At 43.1% G+C, this 19,131-nt stretch overlaps 2 protein-coding genes across 2 annotated transcripts; both read left to right on the top strand.

Annotated features, from left to right (window-relative positions):
- Positions 1–1,958: 1,958 nt before the first annotated feature.
- Positions 1,959–3,606, top strand: LOC311353606 (serine/threonine-protein kinase NIM1; the record flags this gene model as incomplete). Its single annotated transcript, XM_084473517.1, has 3 exons — positions 1,959–2,181; positions 2,395–2,663; positions 2,884–3,606. The coding sequence occupies 3 exons, from the start codon at positions 1,959–1,961 to the stop codon at positions 3,604–3,606; spliced, it is 1,215 nt and encodes a 404-aa protein (XP_084329643.1).
- An 11,614-nt stretch (positions 3,607–15,220) lies between these two features.
- gclm (glutamate-cysteine ligase, modifier subunit) lies at positions 15,221–19,036 on the top strand. Its single transcript, XM_084472825.1, has 7 exons — positions 15,221–15,592; positions 15,773–15,838; positions 16,577–16,661; positions 16,754–16,810; positions 17,071–17,273; positions 17,539–17,653; positions 17,908–19,036. Exons 1-7 carry the CDS (start codon positions 15,455–15,457, stop codon positions 18,075–18,077), a joined length of 834 nt encoding a protein of 277 aa, XP_084328951.1. The 5' UTR covers positions 15,221–15,454; the 3' UTR covers positions 18,078–19,036.
- The last annotated feature ends 95 nt before the right edge of the window (positions 19,037–19,131 follow it).

Here is a 19,131-nt window from a genome sequence, read left to right as displayed (position 1 = left end):
TGGTGGAATTACCAAGCAAAAGTTCACGATTGGCTATAGTTCAATGCCAATCACATAATTCTACTTCTGCCACCGAGTTGGGTTCAAGACAGATACGTTGCTAAACGTTGAGGAAATACTACAATTTGGATCCAATGTTTATTAAGGTCGTTTATTTCACTTAGCAGTCTAATGTTATGACATTATTTGGATTCATATTTTTAATATATCAAGAAGAAACTTGTCTCCAATAATGCCGATAGCATAATATTGACTAGCCTACTTATGGATATTTTGACATTTATCTAAATGTCTACCTTTATTACATCTTGCTGATCTGAAGATTAGACTAAGATTGCTTTTGGTAATTCTTTTTTTGAGCTTTTTCTGTATCTCTGTCGGAACTCAGTGAACCTCATGGATATTAATACATTGTGGTAATAGGATTGTCAGGGGTGCTTTGAGGAGAGCATAGTCTTCATTCAATCCCTCTGCTCTAGTCAGCACGAGCCTGTGAGAGACAAATCGTTTCAGTGCACTGGTAAGTTATTCCAATATGCATTATTTAGCATTATCTGTATTTTTCTATTTGCAAAAAAAAAACGTTGTACAAGCAGAGTTGATATGTTTGCTGTGTATTTCTGTATTTTTGTGTATTTATTTATTCAACTTAATTTGCTGTAAGGATTCACATCGTACATTAGACCTATTTGTTTAATTGATAATGAATAGGCTAAGCCTATTTGTTTAATTGATAATGATATAGACATTATATATAGATATTATATATAATTGATGTAGCCTAGGCCTATATCAATGGCTCTTCATAGTGCAAATTATTTACTATTTAGTCTGAGCATATCTGCTTAAACTATCTAATGAATCACATGCATTTCACATTACATTTATTAAGTCCCTACATTTATCATTTGTTGTTACCTTTTGTTCGAACGTTTTTTTTTTTGCTTGCGTGCATTACGGTTTACCCCATTGTTGATTTGATCATTTGTAGGCCTATCTCAAAGCTCTCTATTACGTTGCACTGCTAACAAAAGGATAAAAGACATTATATTCAACTGCTTTACCAGTTATATAACTTTTAGTCCTCTTAGTATGTTATAAATAGCTTCTGCCGTGCAGAGTTAACCAACTTAAGCGGACTAAAAGCGTAATTTTAATCCTGACCAGTAGTGGGCGTGGAAAGCTTATTTATGTCAGTGGTTGACGGGATGTCAGTGTCGACATGTTCTCAAAGTTTACTCTCATTGCAATTCAATTGTGTCGATTGTTTTCGACCTTCACTAGTCAACACTGTGCTATTTTGCTAAGGTGGTGTCTAGTTAATAGGCAAACACAAGCATTGAGTGAGTCCAAATGATAAAATGGATGCGTGATCTTTTAACACAGGATTCTCTTGAGAACACATCCAACAATTGATTCTCTTGCTGAGTAGAATGTCTTTCCTAAGAATTATGCATACTATGCATTTGTAGTGTTTAAATGTAACTACGTAAGATTCAAATATAAGTAGTCAGGCATACTAATTTCCTTTTTCACATGTTTCCAATGTTCAATACCTTATTATATCATTGTCTACAGTAGGCCTACACACATTCACACATAAGACAACAATAGATCTTAAACACACAGCTTATGGTTATGTTCAAAGCAGGCATACCTTACCATACAGAGGAGTACAGGTGAAGTGCATGCTGGGATTACCAGTGGGGAATACCAGGGTCCCATTGATAAACCCTGATACCCTGCGCTCTACACACTGGCATAATTCAGATCATAAATTGTTTTAATATTAAATATTTTTATTTTTATTTTTTTGGAAAAATTTTCAACAGTGTGCTTAAAACGTATTTGTTGTCATTTATTTTATTTAAGTGTGTCTTCATTTTTTGCAATTAAAGCGAGATGGCCTCCGGGCAGACCAAGAAAATAATCCGAAGATAATGGTGCCCTGCCCTGCGATGGCAGCCAAAGCCTTACCAGCAGACGCCTCCCCACGGCTGACCGAGGCAGAGAGGGGGATGAAGTCTCCCTTCGAGAGGATGGTCTATGACATGACCCACAACGAGCGGATGGGCAACGACCTGCTGCTGGAGCGCAGGGTGGGTTTCTACGAGCTACGAGGAGAGATAGGACAGGGAAACTTCTCCCACGTCAGACTGGGCATCCATGCCCTGACCCAAGGTGAGGGAAATGGTTTGTATTTATACCGATTGCGTTTTTCTTTGTTGCAGAAATTCCTCCATTTATCCATTCATCCATCCATCCCATCCTTCCGTCTATTAATCAATTCAGTCCATCCACCCAGTCTAGTCCATCCATCCATATACCCAGAAGATCTGTTTAGTGGTCTATCTTAATCCCAATGACTCTCTCCCACTCTCCTCCTCTCCTAAGAGCGGGTAGCCATCAAAGTCTTGGACAAGACGCGGCTAGCCAAGAAGAGCCAGTCCATGTTCACCTCTGAGATCAGCTGCATGGAGTCCCTGTGCCACCCCAACATCGTGCGGCTCTACGAGGTGATGGAGTCCAGCCGGAAGCTGTACCTGGTGATGGAGTACGGCAGCGGTGGAGACCTGTACACCAGACTCACCTCCAGGGGCAAGCTGGCCGACGTGGACTCCAAGAAGATCTTCGCTCAGGTCATATCTGCGGTCAAGTACATAGTGAGTCTCATTTCAAAGTCACAGTGGAGCAGGGCATACGTTATGTATTGTAGATGTAGATGAAAAATGAAAGGAAAGTCTTTTTCAGAGTCTGTTTTGTAGAAATCATTTGCACTTTGTACGGCAGTGTTCTGTAGTTAAAGTCAATTAAATATAGATTTTTGAAAATTAGCACATTTTGACTTTTCAATTTTCATATATATATAAAATGTCCTTTTAGCACGACAATAACATTGTCCACCGAGACCTCAAGGCGGACAACATCTACTACACCACCAGCTACTGCATCAAAGTGGGCGACTTTGGCTTCAGCGTGCAGAGCGACCCCAACCAGGTCCTCACCACCTTCTGCGGCTCCCCCCCTTACGCCGCCCCCGAGCTCTTTCGGGACCGCGGCTACGAGGGCCGCTACTCGGACACCTGGGCCCTGGGCATCCTGCTCTTCTTCATGGTGACGGCCACCATGCCCTTCCTGGGGGCCAGCATGGGCAAGCTGAAGCGCAGCATCCTGGCGGGCTCCTACACCATCCCCCCCTACGTCCCCGAGCCGTGTCAGCAGATCATCAAGGGCCTGCTGCGGCCTGTCGCCACCGACCGCACCTCGCTCGCCGCTGTGATGGCCAGCCACTGGCTGGGCGGCATCGAGAACCCGCGGGAGTACGCCAGCCTTCCCCTGGCGCCAGCCCACTTCGCCCAGGTCTCGCCGGTCCTGGGCGCGGTGGAGCAGGAGGTGAAAGGCCTCCTGTCGGATCTGGGCATCTGCGCCGTGCACCTCCGGAACAACCCGTGCGCGGACGCCCGGAGTCCGCTGACGGGGACCTACCGGATCCTGCTGCACCAGGTGCAGAAGCGCCGGTCGCTGGAGGCCTTGAACTTGGTCACGGCGCAACGCCACGGGGAGTACGGCGCTCAGAAGCCCACTCCTGTGTGTGTCGTGCTGTGAGCTGCCCCCCTGTGGCCATAGGAGGGACTTGCCTCCGGCAGGGCACTCCTGCACCGAGAGCAAACTGAATTCACAGGCTTTGCATGTGAGCTTGACGCTTCAGGTGTGTTTGGTAATGATGATGGGGTGTAAGCGTGAACGGATTTCTACCTCAGTCTACTGTCGGTTTCCAGTAAAAAAATTTTTTTTTTTGGTATTTGCAACAAAATGATGAGATGGAGTTTGACTCTCATCGGAAATAGATTTTTGGAGTTTTAATTCATCACATTCATCCAATGAATGTTCTTTAACTGATGCATTCCTATATTTCAAAAATAAATATGGAAATAAACTGCAGGTAAAGAACTAGCCACAATATGTAGTTGCATTTGTATTTGCTGTTTGTTGTATTTTTTATTGCAACATCAGATGGTAGACTTGAGTTAGCCAGAACATTGTAGAACCAGGAGCAGCAACAGTCAATGAGCAAAGAAGTCTTCAACACAAAATCCGGCAATGCCTTTATTGAAATAGGTCCTCATATTTATTAACGTAAAACCTGTTTGCAATTACTGTGTGCATTATGTGAATTGTGTCTTGTAATTTTTTTTTTGAAATTGTAGCTAATATTTAAGCTTATCATTTGCACAATAAGCATAAGTATATTTCAGAAAATAAAAATAAAAATATTGTGTACTAAAGAAAAATAGCAAAGCCTGTGTGTACTTTAGGGGAATCATAAAACAAACATTTTCTAATTAGTTATGGGATTGGTATTAGCTCATGTTTTATGTTGTAAATATATTTTTATAATAAAAATGTCTGAATTGCAATTTTGTGTGTGCGTAATCTACCCTAATCCATTTACTAACCCTAACCCTGTTACTGACCCTACACAGGCATCTTAATACTGGTTTCCCCTATTTAAAGTTAAGCAATGCCATGTCCACTTTCCCCATGGGTGAAATTTTACCTATCCCAAACTAAACTTGAGTTTATAAAAACAATTCAGGGTAGGAGTGTGTAACTCAACTTCATGGTGACAACCAAATGTATATATGGAAAATGTATAAACCAATAAAAACAATAAAAACAGTAAAAAATACAGGAATAATTATTAAGTATTTAAAAAACAAAAAGCTGTCTTTACAAAGAAAAAAAGTTCAGAGGCTCAGGCTGAATGGCTGGATCACGGCACAGGGTCACGGTGTCCACCAAACACCTGCACCATCTGGCTGAAGGTTTGGAGGAAGGCTGCTGCAACGTGCTCCATCTGCTGCCTTGCTAGAACATCCTCATGCCGTCTAGTCTCCATGGCATCCTTTTGGGCATCCTCTCGAGCGACCTGGAAGATACGCTCCAGCCGCTCCTCATTCACTCTTTTGGCTGTAATGTACAACAGGAACAAAAGGAATAGCGGACGTCAGACCAATTGTTTTTACCCATCAATTTCTCCTTGTACTGATATGCAGGTACACACAATGCATAATTTCACTGTAATTCCTATTACTCAAATGTGGCAATGTAGGTGTGGTTAAATGTAGCTCAACTTTCATCATAGAAAGCAGTGGAACAACGTAATTTGGTAAACAACAATTATGTGTAGCAACATGATTGTTAGGACTTACCAAGGGCAAAAGGCCGTGGATAGGTGGGGTTGGTGGTGTTGCAGTTGAGGGCAGCAGGCTCCGCTGGGACTGGTGTTGATGTCCTTGATGGTGGCATACTGGCGTTGAACATTGGCAGTGGCGTAGCTGGCGGATGCTGGCGGATGGTGGGCCCAGTGCCCCACCCATCCCCCGTGCACGATAAACATGCATCCACTCCCCATAGGGCCTAGGCCTACAGCCACACAACTATTAATTATTAGAACCATGGACAGTGACTTAGCATCCCTACATCACACAACACATTCAAATCCTAGCAGAGAGGGTAAAGGACGCACACACAATCATTATTAGAACCACGGACAGTGACTATTTGCATCACTGACACACTAGCCTACGCAAACAATCCATTCAGCTGCAGCACAACGATGGCCTAATCAAAAGCAAACATAGCCAATGGACACAATGTTTTATTTCAAATTCAGTCTTAAAACATGCTCTGAAGGCATGGAGTTGGCTCGGGAAACATGGGCTTATGTCCCTGTTGTAGTGGTCAGCAAGGAGCTGTGCATGCTCATACAGGGCATCATCAGTGGCACTATTCACTTCCGAGGGTTGGATAGCCTGGAAAACTTCAGGCTTGAAAGTGGTTTCACTCTCCTTTTTTCTCTAGGGCCCCCGGGGGCCTCGTGGGCCCCGGTACCTTGCACCGGAAGCACTGCCCATAGCTACGCCCCTGCGAGTTGGGGTCATACAGCGGCTTGACCCCATGTCTTCGTCCTCTGGGAAGGACTATTGAGGCACTTCCTGGGAGTGAGGGTCCTCGCCTGAAAATTACACAAATTACGTCTCAGTCAAGCCAACTGCAACAATGCCTTAATTAACAAATTACATTAAACAAATGATTTAATCACCGAATAGGTTGATCCCACTCTCTTAAAACCTTAATGTGCATATTTAGCAATTATTTAAGTCACTGTAAAGTATTACCAAGAGAGCAAAGAGCTCACAGTAGCTACTATCCTAGCCAATCTTACCGATAGGCTTCAACATGGACTCCGGCAGAGAGGTGGCCGTGTCGATATGGCAAGCCGAGTGTGCCATAATTCGCCGTCAATTAACGGCGTTCAATACGGCGTACAGTTTGTCGGAACGGCGTTCAATACGGCGTACGGTTTGTCGAATGGCGTTCAATACAGCGTAAAATTGGTTAGAACGTCTTTAAATGAATTGTGGCACACTCTGCCTGCCATACAACAGAGGAGTACTGCAAGATGAGTACGGCTGATCACGGCTCAGTCCGGACCACGCCCACTTTTGGCGGTGGAAACACGAACCGTGCGGCACCTTTGCATACCGAACCGACCCGCACCCGCCGGTGTAGTAGCCTAGACTGACCTTGAGATCCAGCCACCAGGGGGCATAAGATCACACTGTGTTAGCAAGGACCCTTACAGTGTATTGAAGCAGTTTTAAGCAATATCTATTGTTATATTAAGTTTGAAATAGCTCTTTATTCTGTCTGTTTGGTCAGTAACACTAAAAACGTTTCATGTAAATATGTTGGATTTGTGCTTTTGCCATCTGAGCGCCTATACCTGTGTGTTATCATAACAAAATAATTAATCGACAATCTATGGAGAGAAGTCAATAAAAGTCCTGGCCTTATTTGTAACACTTTCATTATTAGTTTGTTAGACCTCCTCTTGCCCAATCGTCTTGCGGTCTTTGTGTTTCCTAAAAAGTTGAGCAACATTCCAGAAGTGTCTCTTTGGCCTAATGCAATCCACAGGATTAATGTTCTGGATCACAGAGCCCTTATGTCACAGCTCCAGCTCTTACTAGATGTTGTGGTATAATTGTAAACAGGTTTTGCAGAGCTTTGGTGCCAAATTTTAAGTTTCGGATTGAGTTAGGGCTTGTATAAGCAATGATCTTAAAATGAATTAAAAAAATATGCTGAGGAAGGCTCAACTTCCCAAAGATCACCTCTCTTCTCCTTCCCCATGCCATTTAAGGTCTTTGTTTTGTCCATGTATTCATTTATTTGTATGCAGGGTTCAAAAGTTGCAACCACTCTTTAACTCTTTAATACCAAAGAAAATGTGACCCTGAACACAAGCAAATGTAATCTGGGAAAGTGTTGGACCTAAAGTGTGTTGAAGACCCAGGATGATCACTTGGATGGCCCAAGAATAAATCACATATCTTTATTCATATTAATTCAAAAGGACTTTATGATTGGATTGCTTTTATTCACAATAAAAAGCATTTTTATGAGCGCTTTGAGCTCTCAAAATAAGCAGGTGCAAAAGATGAAAAGATAAACGGCTAGAGAAACAAGTGGAACATGTTAATTTGAACTTTAATTTGAGAACCTTCCAAATTGACTTCAGAATGCTGCAGAATGCTTTAATCAAAAACGATTCAGAAAGTCAATTCCCGTAACTCAGCAGTTATCACAACTCATCATTCATTTTTGAAGTGATGTGGAAAGGGACAGTGGCAAAGACAAGTTTATAGTTGTCAGTTGTAAGTTTATGGTTCCCACCAGATCTGAGGAGCGATAATTCTCTTCTTGGAATAAATCCAAGTCTGCAGGGTGTGATTGTGAAACATAGCCTTAAATGGTCAACTTCCTTTTCAAACAGTCCAATATATTAGAGAAACTATTATTTTTATGCTAATATTTAAAATGCTAGTTATAACTGACTTAGCCTACTGGAAATCTCAGTAAAACATTGAAATTAATATTCTTGTCAAGGAACATTGCCTGTCGGGCTGGCCTGATATCAGTCCATCAAGACTGGCGGTGGAGGACTTGCAAGAAACATTTTTATTCCTACAATGTGAGCTCTGAATCATTTGATTCTCTCACTTCAATTGTATCGTGTTTTAGTTGATAACCCGCCTTGCTCAATGAAAGATGTTAGTATTTTTTTGTCATCTGTTAATAAGTTGAATAGAGTCATCCTTGCTGTTGATTTTAATATTCATGTTGACGATGATTCTTCCGATAGTGTTTCTGAATTTCTCAATATCACTGAGTCCTCAACACTTCACACACCATCTTGGCAGATCCTATGCAAAGTAAGTCCCATACTTTGGACCTTGTTTTTACCCATGGTCTAACTATTACTACTACTGGTATCTTTGCTGAAGAGCTGATATCATCTCACAGGGAACATCTTGTCCTATTTGGTTTGCCAAGGAATATGTATTGTTTGGATTTCCCATTTCTTCATTTCCGGCAGCCTATGTCGGAGTGCATGGCTGCCTCCCGACTCTCAGGCTCTCGCCCACCAGAGCGCTGGTTCCAAACCTGTGTCTCATGTAGCCTACCCCTTGAGCTGTCCCTGAATCATGGGTATTGATTATTCTCCTAAATGTGTTCTATGACCTGATAATCAACTTTTAGTATCTAAACTACTGATTACACTTATTTACACTCATTTTGAGTGAAAGAATAATTTTCCGACTCACCCTGCAGTTTCAACTCCTTTACTCAGTAACTTGAGTTAATGAGATCCTTGAGCTGGTTTGTCTTGCGTAAGCTTTGATAGTTCCTGGGGCAGTGTGGCTCCAGCTGTTACCAGGCTGTACATTCAGCCTGTTCCTCTGCTTGGTTTCGTTGTAAGTCAAAGCGGAGAAGGTCACTTATAAGCGGGATATACAGATTTAAAACAATGAGTCGTGTACAGTGAGAACCCTTTTCCACTTGAATGTTGTTATTAGCTGTTTTATCATTAACATTAACATATTCGCAAAAACATTTGTGATCCTCGTACGTAGGCCTACTCGTACGCACTCAAAAAGGGTAACACAAAGGTTAGAACACAAAGGTTAGAGATGATGAGAGATGCAAGATTGAACTTCATGAGATGGGTCCTCTAAGCTACAATCTCACATATCTAAGCATGTGGGAGGACAAGTGTCAGGGTGTAGACAAAACCATGCCAAACATGTAGAAAAAACATAATATTCCGAACAAAGGGATTCAGTTAAGAGCTCAGGCTTAGTTTTTCTTCCAGGATATCTATTTCATCTACATTAAAAAAAATATTAAAAGCTATCCAATGAGAAGGCTTTGTAAGTTTCATGGTATTTGTTTAGTGCTCCACTTGTTCATTTTCACAGAGACAGTGCTAACACATGTCCTCCCTATAAGCGTCATTAATACTCATCACATTTGCTCATATTGGTGCATTATTTTTTTATTTGATATAGACATGTATACATGATTGTGCAAAAAAATATGAAACATTACTTTTCATCTTGGACAATTCATATGGATTTGCATATTTCCCCCACCCCCACTTTCTCCAATCCTGTCTTTTTCTTTCTCTTTCACTCCCCCCCTCTCTCTTTGTCTCTGCTTCTTTAACTCTCTTTATGTCTTTCACTCTCTTTTTCTCTTTGTCTCTCTCTCTCTCTCATGATGAGAGAGGTGACATGACAAGCTGCCAAACAGTGGCTCATACATCTCTTAGATTATAGATTTAGTTCCAGTAATGTAATAATGTGTATTTATGTTAGAGTACATTTACCCATTATATTCTATTGAATATATATATACACAAAAACAGAACACAGGGTTAAAGGTACACGACCCAGAGGTCTCCTTGGTCCCAATATCTTCTTCCTCCAACGTTTATCTTCTCTCTCCTTCTGTTTTCTATATGGACATAACAAAACGGATATTACTATATTGTGTGTGTGTGTGTGTGTGTGTGTGTGTGTGTGTGTGTGTGTGTGTGTGTGTGTGTGTGTGTGTGTGGATTACCTAAGTGGCCTGATTTCTATCAAGGTCTCTAATCAGATCCTGAACCCATTGGTCTTCTGGATTTGTGCAGACCATTCTCTGTTTCTTGTGCGATTGCTTCTTCTTCATGAAAAATCTGCAAGTTTAATGAAAAAAAAACTCATGTTCCACATCTACAAACATGTAAGCAAGCATGCACACATGTCTGAGTTTCATTAAATCAAAGGCCACTTCACTTCATCTTTCGACGCCAGAGGATTTTGTTGTTCAACAGAGTTGAAACAACAAAGCCAATAACGAGAGGAAGGGCAGGCAGCCAAAGGTGAAGAGAGAGAGGGAAAACTCACACGACAGCCTCGATGTTGCAATCGCCATCGCTTTCCTGCCGCCTGTAGCTCTGGACGTTTCTCTTCGCTTGTTTTCTAATGGTGGAAACGTGACCCAGACAGCAGTTACCGAAGGAGCCTAGAGGGAGATAACATTGCAAAGCGCTCGGTCAGACCCTTTAAAACAGACACACTTGCACCAAGTAGGCTACAAGACATCTGTTTTTACATGCTTGGGACTTTTTGGTTTATTAGTCAAGGCAGTCAGTTGAAGTTGCAGTTGAGCAAGAGGCAGCTGTAACTTTCGTTCCAAAGAGTCAGACATTTTTATATTTGAAAAAGAAAAAGAAATGCTCAAAACAAATAAAAAACAATCAGAAGAAGACTATATATATATATATATATATATATATATATATATATATATATATATATACTATATATGCTGCTGCTGTTGTACTGATCAAAAATACAAAAAGAACACCTTCTGATTATGGCAACATTAATTAGATTCACAGATAAATGCATTGACTCACATATTGGCTCAACTATATTTAGACAATATATCATGAAGAATGCTATATTGCTCTCTCCATTCCCTTACTAATAACACTCTCAATGTAATTTATTGCCAGTGAAAAAACCCTCTACAAGTATCCATTGACAAAAACCTCATGAAACAACTGTGTGTGGCTTTCATAAAGATTGGCAGAACACCTGGAATGGTTTAGTCAGTTTGCTTCACTCTATAAGAGATGTCACACAAAAATGCTTGTATGAATTGACTTATCTGTATTTCAGAAATCATCTTTTCATGTAAACCTTTAGGCTTAAGCGTACAATTGTGTCAATATTTCTCATCCTTCCAAGACAAGCACATAGGACAAAGGGTTGAGAGAGATTACATTAGTATTGCATATAGCCTACCTTGTGCCGTACTTATGAACATATACGAGCTGAAGAGCAGAATGATCAGCAGTGCAGACTTCATGGCTATAGCTGTTGTGCAGACCTCACAGAAGAATGAACACGCACTAACAGAGGAGCTGTTCAAATAGACAGAGGTGAGAGACTTATCCCTCCCTCTTGTTTTATTTGGCTGTTGATGCTCTATTACCCCAAGTTGAAACGGTTCCAACCTTCGTGGTTTTTAGTGGTTTTGTTGCAGCATGTTGAATGTTTGGAACTTTGTAAGTGCCTGAAGGCAACCCGTATTAGTCACACGTCTTAATCTCCCCCTTGTCTTATCTATTAATCCTAATGTCTTCCACACAACATAAGCAATGAGATGATATGAGGCCATCCACATCATACGGGAATAAAGAGAATTTCACAAGAAATGCTTTTTTTTTTGTTAGGGAGAGTGGGTGTGAGAGAGAGAGAGAGAGAGAGAGAGAGAGAGAGAGAGAGAGAGAGAGAGAGACTGACTGACTTCCGTTCACTCCATCAGGCAATGCTCCAGCGTACTTGAATCCACTATTTACTCCCAGCTGTGAACTAGGGATCAAGGGCCGCCAGCTCCAAAGACAAGAGAGACAAATTAGCAGCAAGAACTTGTGAAGCTACATCAGCATCAAGCGTTTTGACCCTCCAAAGACACAACTCTCTCTCTCTCTACGTCTCTTGTAGGTCCCCTTGCCATAACCAAACCTATGCTCTTGCTTCTTGCCTTCTCTGGTTAATCCTCGCGCCCAGCCCAACTTTGTGGTAGGCTGGATGCAGTTGTTTCTGGGAGCTGACCACCAATGAAAAATACAAACAAACATTATTTCATAACACATACATAAACCACGTGACCGTCGAGCATTTCGACCTTCGTTAACGCAACTCTCTAATAGGGCTCTGGTATTAGTTGTATCCAAACTACCTGTGAGCGTGATGCTTACTACTATCTATGGTATGACGCTTTGTGGCAAAATAAATGATCAGCACCACCATCTAGTGGATATCAAGCGTATCAACAGTAACACCATCATTCATGATCGCTGAAGTCCCTTCCTCGCTGTGGACCTATAGGTCCATGCTGTGGACGGATCTCGGATCTCGGACGGATTATTTTTTTTGCAAGAGGGGTGTGCAGCTGAAAGGAGTCATAGTGAAACAAATGTTGTTTCGGCCCGGCCTCCGAGAGGGCTCAGTGCACGGCTCTGTTAACTTATCGTGTCCGAGGTTTTTCCTTTTTGGATGACGTTGGTGGTTTTTAGGCACTGTAGTGACTTTTTATCACTTAAAGTCGCCGAAGGATTTGTAGACTGGTTCAAATGCTGGACGCGTGCACTCAATAACTCTCACGTTCCTCTGCTTGCGATCATTGCGATCCACCATTTATTGTTATTAATAGTTATTCAAAAGATCAAAAGACAAAGAACGGGTGCATTATGGTATCATGGTCAAAAACGAATATAGCCTAAACATTTCAGTTGCGTTGGTATTTAATTTTAATTTGCTTGTTTAGCTATGCATGACAGTTAACAATACTGTGTTTACATGGACAACCTTAACCCGATTATGGACCTTATTCTGATTATGGTAATATTGCGATTAAGGTGTTTACATGAGTTATTAAAAGAATACTCTGTTCATATTCCCCGTTTACATGTAGCCCAGCATAGACTGATTAAGCAGTGTTTCTCACAAACACTGAGAACAACTGCATTGACTTATTTATTTGTAACCCGAATGTTCCCACGATCCTGAAGTGACCGGAGGACGCTACCAGACCAAGAATAAGGGTTACATTTCCATAGCAACGCTCTACCCTATACTATAATTTCAGTTTTCTTATTGATTATTATGCTCACGAACAACTTTGAAAATATGAACTTTAAACGTTATCTGCTCGCGAAACGTAAACGGTATCTGCTCGCGTACAACATAACAAATGTGAGACGAGTGTGTCACGAGTAAACAACACGCGTTGTAAGTCACAGGGCTGCCAACTTTTAGGTTTTGGCTGGAGTGAGATTCTGTAGAATCTTGTAATGCATACCTTTATAGCAGGGTCCGCGGGTGTAAATGTTGACAGGGGGAGGGGAGAGGAGTGTTGGATTGCGGGCGATCGGGATTGTTGACGGGGGGGGGGGGGGAGTGTTGGATTGCGGGCGATCCGGATTGTTGACGGGGGGGGGGGGAGTGTTGGATTGCGGGCGATCCGGATTGTTGAGGGGGGGGGGGGGGGGGGGGGGGGAGTATTGGATTGCGGGCGATCGGGATTGTTGACGGGGGGGGGGGGGGGGGAGTATTGGATTGCGGGCGATCGGGATTGTTGACGGGGGGGGGAGTGTTGGATTGCGGGCGATCGGGATTGTTGACAGGGGGGAGTGTTGGATTGCGGGAGATCGGGATTGTTGATGGGGGGGTCTTGAGGTTTCTCCCGCTGTCTCACTCTACCGTCGGGGAGTTTGGAAAGGAACGAACGTGTCTCTGCTTTTTTTTTTTGCCGTGAGAATTTAGATGTGTGGCGTGTGTGCGTGTGTAAACAGGCAAAAGCGTGTGTCACACGGTGAAACCGTGAGAGTTGGCAGCTCTGAAGTCAGTATGTTGCCATAATGTGACTCAGTTGTCGGCTTGTCGCAAAATCCTGCGAATATTCTGAAAGGACGTTATGCGATTAAGGTGTATAGGCTACATGTCTAGAATGTGCCTCAATAATCAGAATATGATTGGAATACTCCACATACCTTATTCAGATTATGCTTATTCCGAATATGACCATAATCTAATTAAGGCAATCGGAGAATGGTGTTTACATGGCAGCGTCATATTCTGATTAAGACCTTATTCTGATTAATATCGGAGTATTAATGTCCATGTAAACGCAGTCAGTGTATTACAATTCTTTATGTGGCTAGGCTACTCCAACTTCGTTAGGCTACTGGTCGATATGTAACCATTTAATTTTTATATAAATTAGGCTATTGATTTCATTTTTCGTAACTAGTTAACTGGAAGGAATGTTTCTTAAGCAATAGGAGTCGAGTCTCGGAGAAGGAACGATACGAACGAGACGAACTGAAACGGGGAATCAGGTCGGTTCGTTCTTGTTAAAGAGTCGTTCATTCGAACTGATTCGTTCGCAAACGACCCATCACTAGTTGCCAGACCCTACAGCTTTCTAGATGTGGGTCTGGATTTCCAGGCTACTTGATTGAAGGCCTAACGTCAATTTTGGGGATCTCACGATATCCAACATTCAGGGTTGCCAACTCTCACGCATCTGGCGTGACACTCACGCTTTCAGCATCAATCTCACGCTCTCACGCAACAAATGTCACGCCAAAAAAACAAAACCTGTTAGATCTCTTCTCCTCGCACGGCCGTACCCCCCCCCCCCCGTCAACAATCCTGTCCGCCCGCGGCAATCCAACAATCGATCCCACCCCGCCCCCCCCTTAGCATTATAAGATTCTACAGAGTCTCACTCCGGCCAAAAACCAAAAGTTGGCAACCCTATGGCACACTCGGCTTGCCATATCGACACGGCCACCTTTCTGCCGGAGTCCATGTCGAAGCAAAGATAATATAAATATAAGATTGGCTAGGATAGTAGCTACATTACAGCTGTTTGGTCCATTAGAATTGGCTTTAATCTGTCTCCCTTTGACAAATTTGTTCAGGATTGTGTGGCAAGAGTCATAGCGTGAAGGCGAAGTTGACATACATTTTCATCAAGTAAACGCGACTCTGCAGAGCGGCTGTAGACAAGATATGAATGAAGGCATGATGACGTCGCTCTGGCTGGCGTGCGAGTTTGACTGACAGGCTGCCTGTCCAATCCTTGCGCTTAAGGCGGGACTTTTGCGGATTCCGCCTACGAAAAACACATTCGCTCGCCGCAGCCTTTCTTTATAGGTCCATGGCAGGTCCATAGCCGCACCGGTATTTCGACGCTTCCTGGTGACGCTCCGAGTGGGCGCGTCTTCACGGCTCGCTTTCATAGTAGTAAGCAGCACTCGACACTCGCTCCTCTGACACGATATATGTTAAATGCAAGTCATCCTGACAGCGTCATTCTCTGAGTAGTTGTGTGGTTAGGGAGGGCGTGTTTGTTTTTGTGTGGGTCATTACAAAAAAGCACAGTTTTTTGTTAATAGTGAGTTGTAGGCGCCAGCCGGGTTGTAGTTCTTGACGCATCTGAAGCCCCTCGCTAGCTAGCTACTTTTGAATACAACCACATGGAGTCTCTAAACACTAATGTGACAGATAACGCCAAGGCGATACTGAAGAACGCGAAGACACTCAAGCTCCACACGGGGAACTTGGTGAATCGAAGTCGTCTTAAGAAGAAGTGTCCGTCCTCTCCAAGTGAAGAGGTAAGACCGATCGATGACATGAACACAACCAAACTTCCATTCGGACAGGTTGATCAGTGAATACCTTTTATCCGTCTGAGCCAGCCTCTTTGGCCACTATCGTCCTTCTTGCACTCCGTTATCTTCTTCTGCTATCATGTGACAAATTAATGTTTACTTTAACGTGATCATATGTTTCAGCTTCAAGACTGCATTCGAACGACGCTGATCGATTGGCTTTCCACAACACAACTACCTTCAGAAGGGGTGAGACTATTTGGCCAACATGAATAAAGCAAAGGTTTCCATGCTGGAAATCCTACTCAGTGAGGGAGGACGCTGTAGGGCGCTATACCCGCTTGCCAAAACAAAATAATCGTCGTGGCGCACCTCAAAGCATGCCCCAGAGAACCCTGAATAGGAACTGTCATATTGAATGTTCATGCAGAGTTGGCCACCAAAGCCGGCCTGTGGTGTGTGAGGGGGTGGGGGGGAGGCAGACAGACAAACTGCACCAGGCAGTTTGTCTGGTGCACCATCTGAATTCCATGATGGTGTTGTAGTAGATGGATTCCTTCTCTTTTTTTGCCAGCCAGCCATTTTGTTGAATGAAGTTCACCATGGCTGTGTTTTAGTGTACCTGTGTGACAGAGCTCCAGCCATGCCTGTCTTGGTAGTGTAAGCCAGGCCTTATTGGTCCAACCTTATTATCGCCATGGAGTCTGTTCCTCCACAGTAGAAGAAGGGGAGGAAACCGTAACACCCCTCACTAACGCATTAGTCATCCGACCCCAGATGTGTAAGGGTGAGCTTTAATAATAAATTGTATTATCCTATTTGTTTTCGAGAGACGACAATAGTCAACATCTGACCTACTTTACTAATGACGCCAGTTGTTTGTATTACTGGCTTTGCAGCCCATGACGTCATTTGGGTTGTTTGGTTTAAGTGGTCATGCTTGAAAGTGGATGGGAGGATTGGACTCATATTGGGTGCCTCACACAGGGTGTTTCGGACACAGTGGACTGCTCCATCCCTGAGGCCACAGAAGCCATCAAACCGGAGGAAAGAGAGGAGCTGAAGGTTTCTGGTCAGTATTCGTCTGTCATTACATCCAGGACTTTAAAATGTTTCAAAGTCGTGTTGCCTGTCCTAAATGGTTTTCTCTGAACCGCATTCCAGTGAAACTGTTCCTGTGTGAGACCGATCAGTCGTCCATCCCAGAGGCCTTGGAGATGGGTAGGTGTCTTATCTTTCTTCGCATGACTGGTCCTATTTACCCCCACTTGAGAGGAGTTGTTCTATATAGTATTGAGTGATTTAGCAGTAACCTTAATTCCAAGCATGAATTCAGATAGTTGTCATAAAGGAGCAGCTAGGAGGCCTACAGGTAAGACTGGACAATGGGAATCTAGCACCCTGACCAATAGGATTGTTATTGAATGGCTAATGCCAATATTGCGTGGCTACTTTTGGCATAAAGATCCTCTTCTCCTCAGCCTGCCAGACGCTGGCTGTTTCTCAGCTGGACTCTGTGATCATCGCCCCCCGTGGGCTCCCCGAGGGCGAGGTCCAGACCCTGGCTCACCTGCAGCCCGCCTGGGAGGAGTTGGAGGCATTGGTGAGGTCCCAGAAGATCGCGGCCATCGGCACCTCGGATCTGGACAAGGATCTGCTGGAGCAGCTCTACAAGTGGTCTCAGGTCAGAGGAATGCATGGTTGTTGACTGTGGACATCTGGTGTTGAGAGCAGGATTACAGGGCAGGGGATTCTTGTCAAGGAGGTTGCATGCGACCACAAGGCAGAATAGAACACGACTATTTTCACATGGTTTTCTGTGTGGGCCAGATGTATATAAGTAACCAGAGGTTGTGTGCCCTGCTCCTGTTAATCAATCCTATACTGCGTCTGTCGTCACGTCCTCCAAATTGATTGGCTGAGCTCCCCTCGCCCCTCTCTCCCTTCAGGTGAAGCCCAGCAGTAACCAGGTGAACCTGGCCTCCTGCTGTGTGATGCCCCCTGACCTCACAGCCTTCGCCAAGGACTATGACATTCAGCTGCTCACACACAGTGACCCAAAAGGTGAACAACTAGTTTGGCAACTTTTCAAACCACCAATAAATAAAAAAAGGAGGAGAAACACAAACAAGAAAAAAGAACTTCCCTTGATTTGCCTCAATCACCTGTACCTGTAACTGTAGAACAATTTGGTTTGGTGTCAATAAATGCCCAGGGAATGCTCTGTGCCGTGGTTGTGCTTGCATGTTCCTATGCAAAGTTTGCAGGAGAAGTTTTCATGAATGCCGTGTCGCGTCGCGTCTTGTTTGCATCTCCAGAGCTGATGTCGGCATCAGCGTTCCAGGAGGCCGTGCAGGAAAGCACCAAGGAGCTGGACGTGGCTGACTGGAGGCTGGAGTGGGTACTGCGCTACTCCATCATCGTGAAGAGCAGGGGCATCATCAGGGCTAAGGGCTACCTGGTCAACGCCAGGAAAGCTAGTCCCTAGCATGGCCCAGGAGAGAGAAGACACTGCGATGAAACTTCTGCGCCTCCACTTTGTACACACACAATCAAAATCAATGTCATTTTTTATAATTTGCGTTCATTCTACATAGTTGTGACTAGATTTAGTATCATTTTTGGGGTTTCTTGTTTAAAGGAAATTGTATTTTACTTAAATGGGCGATCACATTTCCAAGTTCTCAGACGTTCTTGGCACTCGTATTTAAAATCCTTGATTGGTAAATATAATCGTGTGTGTGTGTGTGAGAGAACTACCCTGGCCAATTGATGCTGCTCATTGTGACCAATGCATTTATACTTTACTTTTACCACTCGCCACCAAAGTGTAGGCTTCATTTTAATATGATACAATGATTAAGGTAGCTGATCGCAATGTGGTTTCTGAACCTTGTCCCGACAGGAAGTGCCTCTTTTTCTTCTGTATAATATATTCAAATTATTACTACCTGGCTCGTTAGCTGGATTACTATATCTAGTACTGTTGGTGGGAATGAAGATATTGTACTGTGTTCCCACAAAACAGGTTGCCCTTGTTTGACAGCGGGAATCAACCTATAGAAAAGGAAAGAATATACAGAGAAATATGTGGGCCTCATTTAGCAATATTCAAAAGAATATTGGAGTATGTTTTCCAAAGCAAATTCTTTACTCAACTGTTAAACCCTGGTTGTGTTCCACATAAAACCATGTACTGTATCAAAATATTAGTTGAAAATGATTCAAGCTGTCAATGTTTGAAAGCCGTGCAAGACCTTAGCATGTTAGCTTTCACCACTGGATATCATTTGTATGTAAACTTTTAAATTCACTCAATCTGCAAAATGGTTTATTTATTAAATCTTTACGTAATCCATTTTAATCTAATTTTATTGGGGATGTAAACATTCAAAATAAAATGTTTGTGTAAAGCACTTTGGTTTATGTGAATAATTAAAAGACGTTATGCCAACAATGGAAAACAAAAGCTGTACAGTATTGGGTTGCTTATTGGCCAAATATAATTTTTGAGATTATTGGACTTTGGTTTGTGCTTGTCT

The sequence above is a fragment of the Micromesistius poutassou genome (assembly GCF_964030765.1).
Source record: "Micromesistius poutassou genome assembly, chromosome: 9".
Lineage (NCBI taxonomy): Eukaryota > Metazoa > Chordata > Actinopteri > Gadiformes > Gadidae > Micromesistius > Micromesistius poutassou.
This window is presented reverse-complemented; position numbering and strand designations above follow the sequence as displayed.